General features: G+C 44.3%; 1 protein-coding gene across 1 annotated transcript in view; it reads right to left on the bottom strand.

The window, feature by feature from the left end:
* Nucleotides 1–17,504, bottom strand: part of CIB4 (calcium and integrin binding family member 4) — a 119,244-nt gene that overhangs the window by 2,406 nt on the left and 99,334 nt on the right. Inside the window, exons 5-6 of the mRNA XM_007938876.2 lie at nt 4,627–4,736; nt 2,945–3,033 (exon numbers count right to left, since the gene is read on the bottom strand). Of these exons, the coding sequence (XP_007937067.1) occupies nt 2,945–3,033; nt 4,627–4,736 (199 nt within the window). The remainder of the gene's footprint in view (nt 1–2,944; nt 3,034–4,626; nt 4,737–17,504) is intronic.

Here is a 17,504-nt window from a genome sequence, read left to right as displayed (position 1 = left end):
TTTCACCATACTTGTTCAATCTGTCTGCTTAGCAAGTAATCCAGGAAGTTGGACTATATGAAGAAGACGTAGCATCAGGATTGGAGGAAGACTCGTTAACAACCTGCCATATGCAGGTGATACAACCTTGCTTGCTGAAAGTGAAGATGACTTGAAGAACTTACAGAAGAAGATCAAAGACTACAGCCTTCAGTATGAATTACACCTTAATATAAAGAAATAAAAAATCCTCACAGTTACTGAGCTCACTCCTGTGGCTTCCAGCTAAACAATAGACAGGCAAATGGAGTGAACATTTACGTCAGGTAGATACACTCCTTGGAGTGATCAGTCATGGGAGAACAGAAAGGCAGTGTTTACACAGGGATGCAGCTGTTGGGGGTGGCATGGGAGGGCAGGAGTGCATGGAAGGGAAGGACTCAGGGAAGAGGCAACTATGAGGAGGAAGTGGGAAGAGAGCTGTTACATTGTGGGAAATTGCAGTCAATGTCATGAGACAAAATGTATATGAAGTACTGTATGGAAAATGAATTTGCTCTGTAAACTTTCACCCAAATCACAATAAAATTAAGAAAAAAATATCCTCACAGTGGAACCAATAAACAACATCAAAATAAATGGAGAAAAGAAATTGAGATGGTCAGGGATTTTATTTTACTTGGATCCACAATCAGCACCCATGGAAGCAGCAGTCAAGAAATCACATGTTATATTGCACTGGGCAAATCTGCTACAAAAGCCCTCTGTAAAGTGTTGAGGAGCAAAGATGTCACTTTGAAATCTAAGGTGCACCTGACCCAAGCCATCATGGCATTTTCAATCACTTCATGTGCATGTGAAAGCTGGACAATGAATAAGGAAAACTGAAGAAGAGTTGATATCTTTGAAATGTGGTGTTGGCGAAGAATACTGAAAATATCTTGGACTGCCAGAAGAGTGTACTAATCCATTCTGGAAGAAATATAGCTTCTTGGAAGAAAGACTGGCCAGACTTCATCTCACCTACTTTGGTTATATTGTCAGAAGGGACCAGTGCCTGGAGAAGGATATTGTGCTTGGTAAAGTGGAGGGTCAGGAAAAAAGGGAAAGACCTTCAATGAAATGGGTTGGCACAGTGGCTGCAATGATGGGTCCAAGCATAGCAATGCTTGAGAGGATGCAAAGGACCACACAGTGTCTCGTCCTGTTGTACACAGAGTTGCTATGATTTGGAGCTGACTTGATGGCACCTAACAACAGCAACAACAACTTGACACTAAGGGGCAGGACAAGACCCAGGAGTACAAACAAACAAACAAACAAAACCCCCCACTGTCATTGAGTCAATTCTGATTCATAGTAACCCCATAGGACAGAATAAAAGTGCCCCACAGGGTTTTTCAAGGCTGTAAATCTTTACTGGGGAGCTCTGGTAGTGTAGTGCCTAAGGCACTTGACTGCTAACCAGAAGGCTAGCGATTCAAACCCACCAGCCACTCCTCAGAAGGAAGATGGGGCAATCTACTTCCATGGTGATGCTGCCTCGGAAACCCAAGGAGGGGTTGTTATGAGTCAGATCTGACTCGACAGCAGTGAGTTTGGTTTTTTTGGGAAATCTTTACTGAAGCAGACTGCCTCATCTTTCTCCCATGGACAGACTGGTGGATTTGAACTGCTGACCTTTTGGTTAGCAGCCAAATGTCTTAATCACTGTACCACCAGAGCTCCTCAGGAATAGAAGACAGATGTAAATAGATGTTAGCTGAACATTAGGAAGGACACTCTAGTAGTGCTGTTTTATAACACAATGGGCTATACCTCCAGGGATAAAGCATTTCCTGTGCATAAAGGAAATAAAGGGATAAAGCATATCTGTTGTTTGACAGATTTGAAAATGACTGTTAAACACGGCCAGGGATACATGGAGATGTCTCAGTCTTCTCAAGGGTGTTTAGACCAGATAGGACCATCAAGTCCCTTCCCACTCTAAGAAGTAGAATTGCATCTGTAGTTGAGTTTCTTTTCTGTCTGAATCAAGAGTTGGAAATGCATGAGTTCTTCTCTAGGCTCTATCACCAGAATCTTCAGATCGAAAAACCAAACACATTGCCATAAAGTCAATCCTGCCTCATAGTGACCCTGTAGGACAAAGTAGAACTGTCCCATAGAGTTTCTAAGACTGGGAGCTCTGGTAGCATAGTGGCTAAGGCACTTGACTGCTCACCAGATGGCTGGCGGTTCAAACCCATCAGCCACTCCTCGGAAGGAAGGTTGGGCAATCCTACTTCCGTAGTGATACTGCCTCGGAAACCCAAGGAGGGGTCGCTATGAGTCAGGGCTGACTTGACGGCACATAACAACAACAACAACAACAATCTTTATAGCAGACTGCCACATCTTTCACTGTACCTGGTGAGTTCCAACCTCCAACCTTTTGGTTTGCAGATGAGCACTTAACCACTGCACCACCAGGGCTCCTTCAAAATCTTAATAGCTCAAGATCACTGCTGTTGAGTTGGATCCCACTCATAGTGACCCCTCTTTGGGTTTCCGACATGGTATAGACCTGCGCAAATCCCCAATTCCTAGTGGCCTCCCTAGATAGAGGGTGGAGGGAAGCAGGAATAAAAGAAAGGCAACTCATTGGGTCAGTCCCAGATCCAAGAGGACTTTGGGCAAAGCATACAGATGTGCCAGCTGTAGAGCTGCATGAACCTGAGTTTGGACCACCCACATTGTTTGAAAAGCCTAGAATCCAGTCCTCCTCTTTATTAGCCTACCCCCAGTCTCTTCCTAGGTTACCTAATTTCAAAGAAGGTCCAGTTTTACTGATTCTGAAAGAATCTGCAAGTACTCTGGAAACTTATGACCTCCTTGGGAAGACAGAGGTATACCATTGGCCAAGAGAAGATGAGGCTCTTCCTACTCCCCCTCTTGCAGCCCCTCCCCCTCCAGAACTCCTTACTTCATGAAATCTGGAGACTTGGCCATTGCATGTTCAAACTCTGAGAAAGACAGCATGTTGTCATTGTCCAGATCAGACTCACTCAGGACCTGCCCAGTGTAGGTGGGGAAGGAGGCAGAGAGGAATCCAGTGTCAGGACAGTGAAATGGGGATGGAGGGGACATGGAAGGAAGTACTGTATGTTGAGTGGCTACCATATGTCTGGATCTCTGTCAGTTTGACACTCATCTCATGTCCTTGAGTCCTTATGACCCTCTGTGAAACAGGTATTTTTATCCCCATTCCATAGACCAGAAACCAAATTTGAGAAAGGAGGTTATTTGCACTAAGGTTTGGAACCTGATGGTTGAGTCTACTCATGGGAAGATCCCTCCCAGTGTTTCTGGCACAAACTTGGCAGTTAGAGCAGGGATGCTGGTGGATATACTTGTTATGAACTGAACTATGTTCCTCAAAAGGTATGTTGAAGTCCTAACCCCTATACCTGTGAATGTGACCCTGTTTGGAAATAGTCTTTGAAGATATTATTGGTTAGGTTGACATGAGATCATACTGGAGTAGGATGAGTCCTGATCCTATATGACTGGTGTCCTTATAAAAGAGGAGAAGATACACCCAGACAGGGAGACAGAGGAAGGATACTATGTGACACTACTACTGCAAGCCAATGAATGCCTGGAGCTACCAGAAGCTGGGAGAGACACATGAGACAGACTGTTCCTCGGAGCCTCAGAAGGAATCAACATGGCTGATACCTGATTTGGACTTCTAACCTCCAGAATTGTGAGATAATAAATATTTGTTCTTGTAAGCCCCCTAGTTTGTGATATTTTGTTACAGCAGTTCTAGGACACTAAGACAGTTCCCATCCCTACCCTCTGCCACCCAGTCTCAGGGACTCAGTTGGGTAGGGGAGGCAGCAATGGCCCACTCAATAGAGTACACCTGGTTTAATCTTTGCTTCTAGTTTCTATCCAGACCAAATATACTTGAAGATTTTCATGGTCTATGACAAGTAGAATCATGCCATCTCTTGGGTTTGTGAGGCTGTCTTAAGGTTTTGCTCTACTTTGAACTGTCACTTTGGGACATCTGGGCATTGGGTTGTGCTGGGATTATGGAAGGAACTCTGGTAGCATAGTGCCTAAGGCATTTGACTGCTAACTAGAAGGCTGGCAGTTCAAACCCACCAGCCACTCCTCAGAAGGAAGGTTGGGCAATCTACTTCCATAGTGATACCACTTTGGAAACCCAAGGAGTCACTCTGTCAGATCTGACTCCACAGCAGAAAGTTTGGTTTTTGATTTTGGGATTATGGAGAGGGTAGTGGGTGAAGAAGCAGATATTTGATGCTAATCCTCCTTTTGGCCCCTCTGCCTGGAATGACTGTAGTGTTGGTGGAGGGATCCCCTTGGAATGGGTAGATCATGGCACATTGCATAGGAATCACCATCTTTGAGGAAGGATGGAGAATTGAGGGATATTTGTCTCCAGCTGTGTACCCATCTCTTATCCTGCCTGCCTCCCACAGGGACCCCAAGCCATGTGTGCACCAAAGGCCATCTGCTTTAGGCTTGGCCCTGAGACTGACCTGTTGTCTCCCAAGATGGGCAGCCAGACAACCAGGGGTGTTGGACAATTACCTGCTACCCCACCCCTGCCCATAGCCCACAGGTACACACATGTGTCGTGAGGTCGATCAGCAAGTCCTCAGACACATCATCGCTGTTCAGCAGTCGGAGGATGATACGCTGCAGATCCTCCTCGTCGATGAAGCCATTTTCATTAAAATCTGTACAGAGGAGTGGAGCCTGAGTTGAAGAGAGTTAGGGGCTGGACAAAAAGTGGGCTTCCTCTGCCTGAAGAATCTGGGGGCCCATGGCACCAACCAGGCTCAGGGAGACCCCCAAAGAGGCCACTAGCTTAGGTGGGACTGAAACCTGTGACTCGGTGAGACCTGGACAGGCCTAAGGGACAGGATGCTGTCACAAGAGAGTAGGCTGCAGGCGAATTTAGTGCTAAATAGCACAGTAAAAATGGCAACCAAAATATTGATTGAATTTTTACTAGGTGCCCAGACATGTTTTTAGAGCTTTACCTTTTTAAGTCATTTAATCCTCACAATCAACCTTTTATTCTCATTTTACCAAAAAGGAAAGAGAGGCTCAGAAGTCTTATACAATTTTCTCAAGTTCACACCGACAGTAAGTGAAAGGGCTGGGATTTGAACTCAGGTAGTCTGATCTCCGAGCCCACACCCTTAATCACTGCACTGTAGAGATCTCCATTTCAAAGTCAGAAGCCAGTATGTCTTTAGGTTCCTTAGGAACTAGGCAGCATGGAAGAGTGAAAGAGGTCAGGGTTTGGAGCTGCAGGGCCTGGGCACATGTCCTTGCTCCTGCCCTGTTTAGTAGCTGTGTAGCCCTGGGCATGTGCCCCTATATCCTCTGTGAAATGACAGCAGTCCTTGCCCAGGAACTTGCTTTCAGGGTCACTAGGCAGGCAGCCAGTGCCACGAGGTGGCTGGAGTGTGGACTCTGGATCCATGCCAACAAGGTCAGGGGACAAGAGGCAAGTGGCACTCTAGCCCTGTGTGGTTCCATCCTCCTTATGCCCTGGAGACCCAGAAGTGGGGAGGAATGCGCCTCACGCCAGGCAAGATATGGTTGTCAGAGAAAGGGTGGTGGGGAGAGAGGAAAGGGAAGCTCCAGCCCATAGGGGATTTCACACGTCTTTATTCCTCCAAACAGCCCATGATGCTGCAGTGGCCCTAGTGTACACACAGGGTGCAGGCAGCAGGAAGCTACCAGGGCACTGCGAGCGGGTGGCACTGAGGCTGCATATTGCCTTTTCTCACATCTGTGGGCTGGAAAGATGCTGCTTGCTGACTCTTGGTGCATCATGGCTGCTTTATTCTTCAACTACAACCACAGCCCTAGTGTCCCTGATTTCCAAGACAACGTCCAGTTCCCACCCACTGTCCCATCCTTTCTGGGGGCACCTGGGCCTTTGTCAGACCGCAGATCCTCCTTTTTAAGACAGAAGATTTGGTTATTTCATATGCCCCCTGAACATAGGACAGCCAGAGTTTATTTTAACCCTGATCCTGCAGAGACACTTTGGAAATATGTCCGTCATCCTTTCAGTACCCACTACAGGGCTTCAGACCAAGCCTCAGGCACTTCTGCCTCCAGGCCTTTGCAGCCCGGGCCCATAGTTTACTCCCCTTCCTCCTTCTCCAAGCTCTGTGAAATGCTCTGACTCTGACTCTGTCCCAGACTCTGATTGAGACCTTCCCTGACTCACCCAGGGATTGTTTCCTCCTTGAGCTCCAGCAGCTTCCTCTTCTTTCTTTCTTTCTTTTTAAATACATTTTATTGAAATATGACTTATATACAGTGAAATACACAAAACTAAAGTGACATGGGTCAATGCATTCTTTTTTTTTTTTTTGCAGTGTTCCTTCCCCTTCCCTCCCACTCCTGGTAACCAACAAAGAAAGTTTCCTTCCACATATAAAATTTCCTTGACTTTTTATAATAATGAACAAACTATATTTGTCCTTCCGTGATTGACTTCTTTCACTCAGCATAATGTCCTCCAAGTTCATCCACGTTATGTGGTGCTTTGCAGATTCTGCATTATTCTTTAGTGCTGCATAGTATTCCATTAGGAGCTGTGGTAGCGTAGTGCCTAAGGCACCTGACTGCTAACCAGAAGGCTGGCGGTTCAAACGCACCAGCCACTCCTCGGAAGGAAGGTTGGGCAATCTATTTTCGTAGTGATACTGCCTCGGAAACTCAAGGAGGGGTCGCTATGAGTCAGGTCTGACTTGACGGCACATAACAACAACAACAACAACAGCAACAGTATTCCATTGTGCATAGGTACCATAGTTTTGTTATTTATTCTTCTGTCGATGGGCAGGTAGGTTGTTTCCATCTTTTTGTAATTGTAAATACTAATCCAGCAGCTTCTTATATAGGACCTGTTCACCCACAATGGCCCATGCACAGCCCTTACCATCAGTAGCCTTGGGCTACCTTGTCTCCACAGTCACAGGACAAGTTTCTCCATGATTCTCCACTCAGTTCCACTAGCAGACATGGATGGGTACCTGCTGGGCGCTAGGTCCCATGCCAGGCATTGGCTACACAGTTGTACCACACTGGTTCCTGCTTGCAAGGAGCTCCCAGGCTGGATGTGGAGGAGAGACAGTCTGCTACCCAATTAGCTTGCCTCCAGGAAGACAGGAACAGGTATCTCCAGTGAGACACCAAGGGATCTGAGGTTTCCAGATGGGTGAGTTCGTATCTGGTTGGGGTAAGGGTATGAATGAGGAAGATTTCTTGGAGAAGGAGCCAATAGGGAGGGACCTAAAGGACTTGGGTTTATAGAGATGGTAATTGGAAGAGGAGCCAATGTCCCTAGGGACAGCAGCAGAGAAAGAACAGTGCAGGGGTGTTGAGCACTAGGGATGAGGGGAACAGAGGCTTGCAAGAAGGTCTGGGTGGGGTAGGAGTCAGAAGTAAGTCTGTTAAGGTGGGCTGAACTGCCAGGTTCAATGTCAAAGAGCTTTGAATGCCAGGGTGGGGCAATGGTACTGATATTCTTGGCATTCCTCCCCAAAAACACCCAACATGGTCCCCTGAACCACTCAGTAGCTATGGCGTAAACACAAGAACATTGAGCAGGTTATAATAATTGCCACTACAACAAGTGCAGATGTGCCAAGCAATGGTCTAAGTGCTTTGTAGATGATGGCATTTTATCCTCATAACTCAGATGGAGAAAGTGAGGCATGCACAGATTAACCCCCATATTTATTTCCTTGATATCCTTTCAAGCTCTTGCCTTTACATACCACCTATATGCTGACAAATCTCAAATTTATGTCTCCAGCCTGGGCTTCTCCCTGAACTCCAGCCTCGGCTTCTTCCTGAACTCCAGCCTCATGCATTCATCTGCCTTCCTGCCCTCTCCAATTGGAGGTCTGATAATTTTCTCAGACTCAACACAACCAAATTGCAGCTCATGATACCTCCCCCTCCCCTGCCCCCAAATCTGCTTCACTGATAGCTGTCCCCTGCTTGGTAAATGGGCACCTCCACCCTTTCCTTTGCTCATATCATTAAGCCTGGAGGCATCCTTGACTCTCTCCTCCTTCCTACCCCACAGTGAATCTATTAGCAAATCCACTCAACTCCATCTTCAAAAGACTGATCACTTCTCCCCACAGCACTGCCTTCACTGGGGTCCTAGCCACCATCACCTCTCTCCAGGATCATCACAGTAGCCTCCTGACTAGTTTCTCTGCTTTCACTCTGCCCCTTCAGACCATTCTCAGCTCGGTAGCCAGAGTGATCCTATCAACCCTACATCATTCCTCCCTCATTGTGCTTTGCAGTCTCCCATCTCACCCAGAGTAAAAGCCCAAGTCCTGACACTGATCCTCAAGGTCTGCTCAGCCCTCACTCTACCTCCTCCATCCTCCATCCTCCATCACTCTCCGCCTCAGGGCCCTTGTGGTTCCCACTCCCTAAAACACTCTTATTCCAGACATCCTGTCCCCTCCGCTGATTTATTTTCCTCCCAGCATGCAATACTCAGAACCTAACGCAGGATAGGTTTTACTTATTACTTGTTCATTTCCCCTCTTTTGTTGTTGTTAGGTGCTGTCAGTTCTGACTTGATGTGCACACCTATGTACAACAGAACGAAACACTGGCTGGTCATCCACCATCCTCACAATTGTTACCATGCTTGAGCTCGTTGTCACATGTGTAATGCAATTCCACAATGGCAGGGATTTTTGTCTTTTTGTTCACTATTCTGTCCCTCGCTCCTAGAATAGTTCTCTTGAAGTAGATTCCCAATAAATATTTACTGAATAAATGAATGAACAAACTGCTCAAGGTCATACATTAACAAATGATAGTAATCAGATTAAACCTAAGCAGTGTGACTCTATGGACAGTCTGTGCTCTTAACCAGTCATAACTTCCTTTATTATAACAAAATACCCACAATTTTAGCTAGCATTAAGGAAAAAAGAAAAGAAAAAACCCAACCCATTGCTGTTGAGTCAATTCTGACACATGGCGATGCAATGTATGTGTTACAGAGTAAGAGACGTCCGAACTATTCCGATGGGTTTTCTTGGCTGTAGTCTTTACAGAAGCAGACAGCCAGGCCTTTCTTCCATGGCACTACTGGGTTGGTTGGAATCACCAACCTTTAGGTTAGTAGTCAAGTGTAAACTGTGTCAGCCTTTAGCTGGGCATATGACCACCCAAAATGAACACTACATTTCCCAGCCTCCCTTGCTGGTAGAAGTGGCCAAATGACTACATTTGGCACATGCAACTTCTAGGAATCGACTTTAAAGAAAAAGTGCATCTTTATCAGACAACGAGGGAACCTTGGGAATGGAAGGTAGAGCGACGAGATAGAAAGAAGCTGGGTCCCTGACACTGTGGTGCTTTAGAACCACCATGAAGTTACCTCTGGGGGTCTACATGTTGGAGAAATAAATTGATAACTTCCAGTGATCTTGGGAGCTATCTCATTTAAGCCACTTTTCTTTGGGGTTTCCTGTCATTTGTCACCAATTTTAATAGTAATTCATTATCTGAGCCTCAGTTTCTTCATCTGTAAAATGGGAATGATAGCAGTATCTCCACATAGCTGCTGTGAACATTAAATAAGAAAATTCATCTAAATTGCCTGGCATGAGGTCTGGAATATAGAAATGCTCAGTACAGCTTATTAGATATAGTAGCGACTCAATTCTATAAAAATCAAGAACAAACCCACTGCCATCGAGTTGATTCCAATTCAAAATGATCTTACAGGACAGAGTAGAACTGCTCCATAGTGTTTCTAAAGCTGTAAATCTTTATGGAAGCAGAGTGCCTCATCTTTCTCCTATGGAGCAGCTAGTGAGTTCAAACCATGGACCTTTTGGTTAGCAGCTGCATGCCTTAACCACTATTCACTAGAGCTCCTTCTCAATTCTGTATCACTTGTTAAATATTATAAATGCAAACCTTAAGAGACTTCATAATCTCCCACCTTGAAGAATGAAAGATAGATCTATATTGGCCTCATTAGAGAAATGAGGCCCACAGTGGACAAGTGAGTTTGGTGATGTCACAGAGTCCTTCAGTGGCAAAGCCAACACCTTTGTCTTTGTGCCCCAAAGTAAAACACAGATGTGCAAAGTTAACTAACCATCTTACTCCTTAAACAGGTGCCTTTCTCCTGGCTGAGTGCTGTCAGCCCCAAGGATGAGAGGCTAAGGCTGTAACTACACAGCTCTGTCAACACACGCTATGTAATGGCTCAGAGTAGGCAGGGGGTTGAGGGACTAGTACGGGGCTTGGAGGCAGGGGCAGCTGCAGTGACAAGTGCACTGCTGTGAGCAGCTCCACGGCCTTTCCCAGAGACCCCGCAGTGTCCCCAGGCATCTGCTGGCCCAGCTCCCCTATGCGGATACTGCAGCAAAGTGACATGGCTTTGGTCTCAAGCCATCTGGAAACAGAATAATTTGCTGAAGAAAAATGTAGTCCCAGGCAATTCCCCTCCTTTGGGGGTGCAAGGGCAGAGCAGTCTGGGAAAGGGCGGGAGGCGCTCTTGGTTGCTGGCAACCTATGCAACCTCTGCAGTCCTCAGGATCTGAGCCTTGGGCCACTCCAGGCACGGGCAGAGCCTTTGTCCTGCTGCTCCCAATAGTGAGGGAGCTCACTGGTGGACTCAGGCTCAGCTTTCCAGTCCCCCAAGAGACCTTTACATCTTCATCATTGTCATCCCATCATCTCTGTCATTATCACTCCTTGTAATTTACAAAGCACTTTCGCAAAAATCAGCCTTTTTGATAGAGGGAGGTAGGGCATGCTTCCATAATTATTACCATTTCACAGACAGGGTTAACCAGTGAGAACCAAGGGATCTTCTTTCTCCTCTCCCCAGACACTGGCATTGCTTGCTGCTGCGTCAGGTCTTGGGAAAGTGTGGGGAGACAGTTCTCTGGCACCTGCTTGAGGATAATTCATATCTGAGGGAAGCTATGTGGAAGGAAACAGGGAGACATTGCCATTATGTTGTCTCTGACAGGTAGAAAATCTCCCCCAGAGGTGTTGAGAGAGGGAGATCGATCAATTGAGGTGAGGCATGTCCTTCAGTGCGGAGACTGGAGCTCAGCAACTAAGTGTTAGGCTGGTGTGGCTGATCCTGCTGGATTCTTGCCCAATAGCCATTTTCTCTTTTTTTCTTACCAACCTAATTTCATTTCTTGTCCGGGATAACACCATGTTCAACTTAAAATACTCAGTCTTCCAATCCCCCTTTGCATCTATGGGTGGCAATGTGACACACTTATAACTAATGAGATACAAGCCAAAGTTGCCAGATGGGGCTTCCAAGAAATTTTGTTAAAGGAGAGTAGATTTATCTGTGCTTTAGAATGTCCACTTTGTTCTTATCTCTTCCTCTTTTCCTCCTGCTTGGAATGCAGATGAGATGCTTGTTGGCACAGCTAACATACTAAACGTGGGAGATTGTTGTAGTTGTTATGTGCCATCGAGTAGGACCTGACTCATAGCGACCCCTCCTTGGGTTTCCAAGGCAGTATCACTACGGAAGTAGATTGCCCCATCTTCCTTCCGAGGAGTGGCTGATGGGTTTGAACTACCAGCCTTCTGGTTAGCAGTCAAGTGCCTTAGGCACCACACTACCAGAGCTCCCAAACGTGGAAGATTAGGAAGCTTTAAGGAAACTGGGCTCTTGGTAACTTCTTTGAGCCATTGCCCCAGCTCTGGAATGCCTGCCTCCAGGCTTATTTACTTATTTATTTTTTTAACACGAGTGTTACATACAACTATGTACACATAATTACATGTTATAATTGAGTCATGCAATTCTAACTGATATAATGGGTTAGCATAGTAGTCTTCAAACTCTGCTGCACATTAGAATCACCCAGGAGCTTTTGAAAGCCCAACATCTAGGGCATATCCAATACCATTACATCAAATCTCTGAAAGCAGGGTCCAAGTATCAGTATTTTTTAAAGCTCCCCAGGTGATTTCAATATGTAGCTAAGTTTGAAAATCAGGGGGTTAAAGCAGTGCTTTTCAAACTTTCAGGTGCAGATGACTCACTAGGGATCTTGTTAAAATGCAAGTTTTCATTCAGTAGGTCTGGGGTGAAGCCTGAGAGTCTGCATTTACAAAATGCTGCCAGGTGATGCTGATGATACAAGTCCATGGGTAGCAGGTCCTTTGAGTAGCAAGGGCTTAGTGAATTAAATCAGGTCTTTGGACTTTGGCCAAGAATCATCACCATGATCATTACCACCACCATCCTCTCCTTTTCTTCTTTATATCCTTTTTCTTCTTTATATCCCTCCTCCCCTTCATCCTTCATTGTACACTACCACCATCTCAATTCACTGAGCAACTATCACATGCCAGGTGCTGTTGTTGTTGTTGTTGTTGTTATGTGCCATCGAGTTGGCCCTGACTCATAGCAACCCCTCCTTGGGTTTCCAAGGCAGTATCACTACAGAAGTAGATTGCCCAACCTTCTAGGCTCAGGAATTCATGTGCCCTATTTCTAATCCTCCTAATGGCTCTGTAAGGTGATACATCTTCTGAGTCCAAAGAGAATTCAGATTTGTCTGGGTATATCTGACGAAACCTTGGGGTTTATGAGTCCCTAGGCATCTGTTTTCACATCTGATTTGCATGAAGTCTTGAGCTTTTTGTTTCTATGCTTGGGCTCAAGGAGGAAGGAAGCAGCGTGTTCAGTGGGTGTGGGAGGAGATAAGGATATTGTGGGGGACAGTGTGGTATCTGGTCCTTGATCTGACCCCAGGCAACTGTCTAACCTCTTGGGGGTGAGGATATTCTCCCCATTCTGAGCTAAACACAATTTAGCACCTGTGCCTTGAAGCTTAAAGAATACCTGCTGGTTTTCTAGCTCCCTGAGGGTTTGGATTTGTTTGTTTGTTTAGCTTTAGAAACCATGGAAAGACAGCTGAGGACACATCTTTTGGGACATCTGCTCAGCCTATACATCACCATCTCTGAGAAGTATCCCCACTCTCCAAGTGGTAGGCCCCTGGAGTCATGTTTGTTTATGGTACTCTGCTTCTTTTGGGCTGTTGTTGATTGGGCAGCTAAATCATGGGTTTGGCTGAGCCGACCAGCATCTCCTGAGAGAATAGAAGTGAGAAACAGAGATGCTTATGGCTAGTCAATCAGAGCAAAGCCTGCAGAGAATGGGGTGTGTGTGTGGGGTGCTGAGGTAGTCATCTTTGGCGGTAGGCACAGAGGCGTAAAAATCTGGTCTGCAGAAAGAGAAGCCTGAAACAGGTTCAAAGAGAGGAGCAGATGAAAGACAATGCAGCTGTAGAGGAGAAAATAAAAAACAAACAGAAAGTAACTGCCTTGCTTCAGCTGCATCCTAAGCCCTCAAGAGGTCTACTGCAGTTCTATGGTGGGTTCCACATGGCTTATGGAAGACAAACTCTAGAGTGTCCTGCCCCCCCACCCCATGATCCACCTTCCTGGTGTTCATCCCTTTGTGTAATACCCTTCCCTTTATTATGGACAGGACCTCTGACCTGCTTGTAATCAATAGAATATGGCAAAAGTGATAGGACGTCACTTCCATGATTACATTTGCTATGTAAAATTCCATTGTGCTAGCAGACTGGCTCAAGAGACCCTCTCTCCCTAGTTGTCTCAGAAGAAGCAAATGTCGACAAAGATACAGAAGATCTAAATAAAACAACCAACCAACTCGATGCTCATAGATATATACAGAACACACCACCAACAGTAGCACAATACACATTCTTCTCCAATGCACATGAATCATTCTGCAGAACAGACCATATTTTAGGCCACAAAGCAAGCCTCAATAAATTAAAAATATCAAAATAATACAACGTATCTTCTGTCATCATACTGCTATAAAACTAGAAACTAATAACAGAAAGAACAGGGGGGAAAAACTAAATGCATGAAAACTGAATAATACCTTACTTAAAAACTATTGGATAATGCAACAAACAAAATGCAATGCACTGCCATGGAGTCAGATCCGACTCATAGCAACCCCTCCTTGGATTTCCTAGGCAATATCACTACAGAAGTAGATTGCTCAACCTTCCTTATAGAGTGGCTGGTAGGTTTGAACCGCCAGCCTTCTGGTTAGCAGTCAAATGCCTTAGGCACTACACCACCAGAGCTCCCACTGGATAATAGAATAAATTAAAATATTCTTAGAATTAAATGAGAATGAAGGCACAACATACCAAAACTTTGGGACACAGCAAAAGCAGTCTTCAGACAAGAATTTATAACAGTATATCCACACATCAAAAAAGAAAAAATTGGAAGAATCAATAGTTTAACCCAACAACTTGAACAAATAGAAAAGGAGCAGCAAAAGTGGACCACAGTTATCAGAAGAAAGGAAACAATAAGGATCAGAGCAGAAATAAATGAAATAGGAAACAGAAAAATAATAAAATTACCACCACCATCCTCTCCTTTCCTTCTTTATATTAGAAGTTTATATTAGAAGTTGGTTCCTTGAGAGAACCGATAAAATTGACAAACCACTGGCCAAAGTGGCAAAGGGAAAAATTGAGAAGATGTGAATAATGAAAATAAGAAACGAGATAAATGACATTACAACAAAACCAACTGAGATAAAAAAGCATCATAACAGAATATTATGAAAAATTAAACTTCAATAAATTTGAAAACCTAGAAGAGATGGACAAAGTTCTAGAAACACTCTACCTACTTAAACTGACAGAGACTGGGGTAGAAAATTTTAACAGACTCATAAGAAAAGAAGAAATTGAACAGGTCATTAAAAAAAACTATCAACAACAAAGAGTCCTGGCCCAGATGGTTTCACTGGCAAATTTTACCAACATTCAGAGAAGAGCTGACATCAATTCTTCTCCAACTATTCTAGTGTATAGAAAAAGAAGGAATACTCCCAAATTCATTTTATGAAGCAAGAATAACCCTGACACAAAGCCAGGTAAAGATACTCCTAAAAAAGAAAATTATGGGCCAATATCCTTCATGAAGGAGCTCTGGTAGCATAGTGGCTAAGGCACTTGACTGCTAACCAGAAGGCTGGCGGTTCAAACCCACCAGTCACTCCTCAGAAGGAAGATGGGACAATCTACTTCTGTAGTGATACTGCCTCGGAAACCCAAGGAGGGGTCGCTATGAGTCGGGTCCAACTTGACGGCACATAACAACAACAACAACAAATCCTTCATGAACATAGACACAAAAATTCTCAACAAAATCCTAGCCAGTAGAATCCAACAGCATACCAAAAAAATAATACATCATGACCAAGCAGAATTCATACTAGATATGTAAGGATGGTTCAGCATTAGAAAAACAATCAATGTAATCCACCACATAAGTAAAACAAAGGAAAAGAACCACCTGATCATATCAATTGACTCAGAAAAGGCATTTAACAAAATCCAACACCCACTCTTGATTTAAAAAAAGAAAGAAAAAAAAAGGAATAGAAGGAAAGTTCTTGAACATAATTAAGGGTATATACACAAAATTAACAGTCAATATTATTCTCAATGGAGAGAGACTGAAAATATTCCCCTTACCAATGGAAATCAAACAAGGATGCTGTGGTGATTATGTTTGTGTGTCAACTTGGCTGGGCCTGGTTGAGTGGCTGGGCAGCTGGTAGTAGTTATTCCCCATGATAAGACTACGAATCAACTCCATGGTGGGATATACCACAGGCAGCCTTTAGGATGTGGTCTGCTTCCTGCATATAAGGAGAAGCCTTGAGAATGGTCTCCAGCTTATTATGGCACGCTTGGACCCTGCATTTAGCTGTGTTGTTGCTCAGCAGCCTGCTATGCTCTGCCGACCTTGGGACTTACAATGGACTTAAGTTAATGGCCTGCCATGTGGTTTGGTAACATTGGGACTGTGCCTTTTTACTTGTCAACCTTGGGGCTTCTCAGCTTTAGCAGCCAGCAGCTGTCTGAGTGAAGAAATGCCTCTAGCTCCAGTGGGCTGGGAGCAGGAGGTAGAGCTGGACCCCAAGGTTGAGGAGCTTTCACCCAGCCACTAGAGCCTGGTACTTTGAACTTGGACTTAAAGCCTCCAAATTGTGATAATAAACTCCTGTTTGTTAAAACCATCCTATTTGTGGTATATTCTTGTCAGAGCAGCACTAGGTAACCAGAACAGATGCTCTTCATCACCACTCCTATTCAATATTATATTGGATGTTCTACCCAGAGCAATAAGGCAAGAAAGGGAAATAAAAGACATCCAAATTGGCAAAGAATAAGTAAAACTATCTCTATTTGCAGATGATAGGACCTCATACTTAGAAAATCCCTGAGAGTCAATGAAATAAAAAACCCTACTGGAACTAGTAGGAGGATTCAGCAAATAGGCAAGGTACAAGATGAATGTACAAAAGTCAGTTGGATTCCTCTATACTACCAGAGAGAACACTGAAAATGAAGCCAGGAAAACAATACCATTTACAACAGGCACTCAAAAGATGATATACGTAGGGATAAGTCTAACAAGTGTTACAAAAGGCCTATGCAAAGAAAATTACAAAACACTACTATAAGAAAACAAGTTGTTGTTGTTGTTGTTATGTGCCGTCAAGTTGGACCCGACTCAGCGACCCCTCCTTGGGTTTCCAAGGCGGTATCACTATGAAAGTGGATTGCCCAACCTTCCTTCCAAGGAGTGGCTGGTGGGTTTGAACCGTCAGCCTTCTGGTTAGTAGTCTAGTGCCTTATGCACTATGCTACCAGAGCTCCAAAGAAAAGAAAACAAGAGACCTGCATAAATGGAAGACTATACCATGCTCATGGATAGGAGGTCTTAACATTATGAAAATGTCAATACTACCTAAAACAATTTATAACTATAAAGCATTTCCAATCCACATTCTATCATCATTCTTTAAAAAGATGGAAAAGCTAATCATCAACTTTATATGGAAAGGAAAGAGACCCTAGATAAGCAAAGTACTACTAAAGAAGAAGAGCAAAGTAAGAGGCCTCACACTCCTTGATCTCAGTGCCTACTTCACAGCTACAGTAGCCAAAACACCCTGATACTGGTACAATGACAGATACATGGACTAATGGAACAGAATTGAGGACCCAGAAATAGATCCATCCACCGATGGATAGCTGATCTCTGACAAAGGGCTGAAACCATTAAATGGAGGAAGAAATAATCTCTTTAACAAATGGTGCAGGCAAAACTCCATTTGCAGAAAAATGAAACAAGATCCATATCTCTCATCATACACTAAAATGAACTCAAGATGTAGCAAAAATTTAAATATAACACCTAAAATTATAATGATTATAAAAAAAAATAGGAGCAAGCTTGTTGTGTTGTTGTTGTTGTTATGTGCCATCGAATCAGACCTGACTCATAGCGACCCCTCCTTGGGTTTCTGAGGCAGTATCACTACGGAAGTAGATTGCCCCATCTTCCTTCTGAGG

The sequence above is a fragment of the Orycteropus afer genome, unplaced genomic scaffold, assembly GCF_000298275.1.
Source record: "Orycteropus afer afer isolate SDZICR_OR568_19922 unplaced genomic scaffold, OryAfe1.0 scaffold00054, whole genome shotgun sequence".
Taxonomy (NCBI): Eukaryota; Metazoa; Chordata; class Mammalia; order Tubulidentata; family Orycteropodidae; genus Orycteropus; species Orycteropus afer.
Note: the sequence above shows the minus strand (reverse complement) of the source record. Positions and strands in the feature narration are given on the sequence as shown.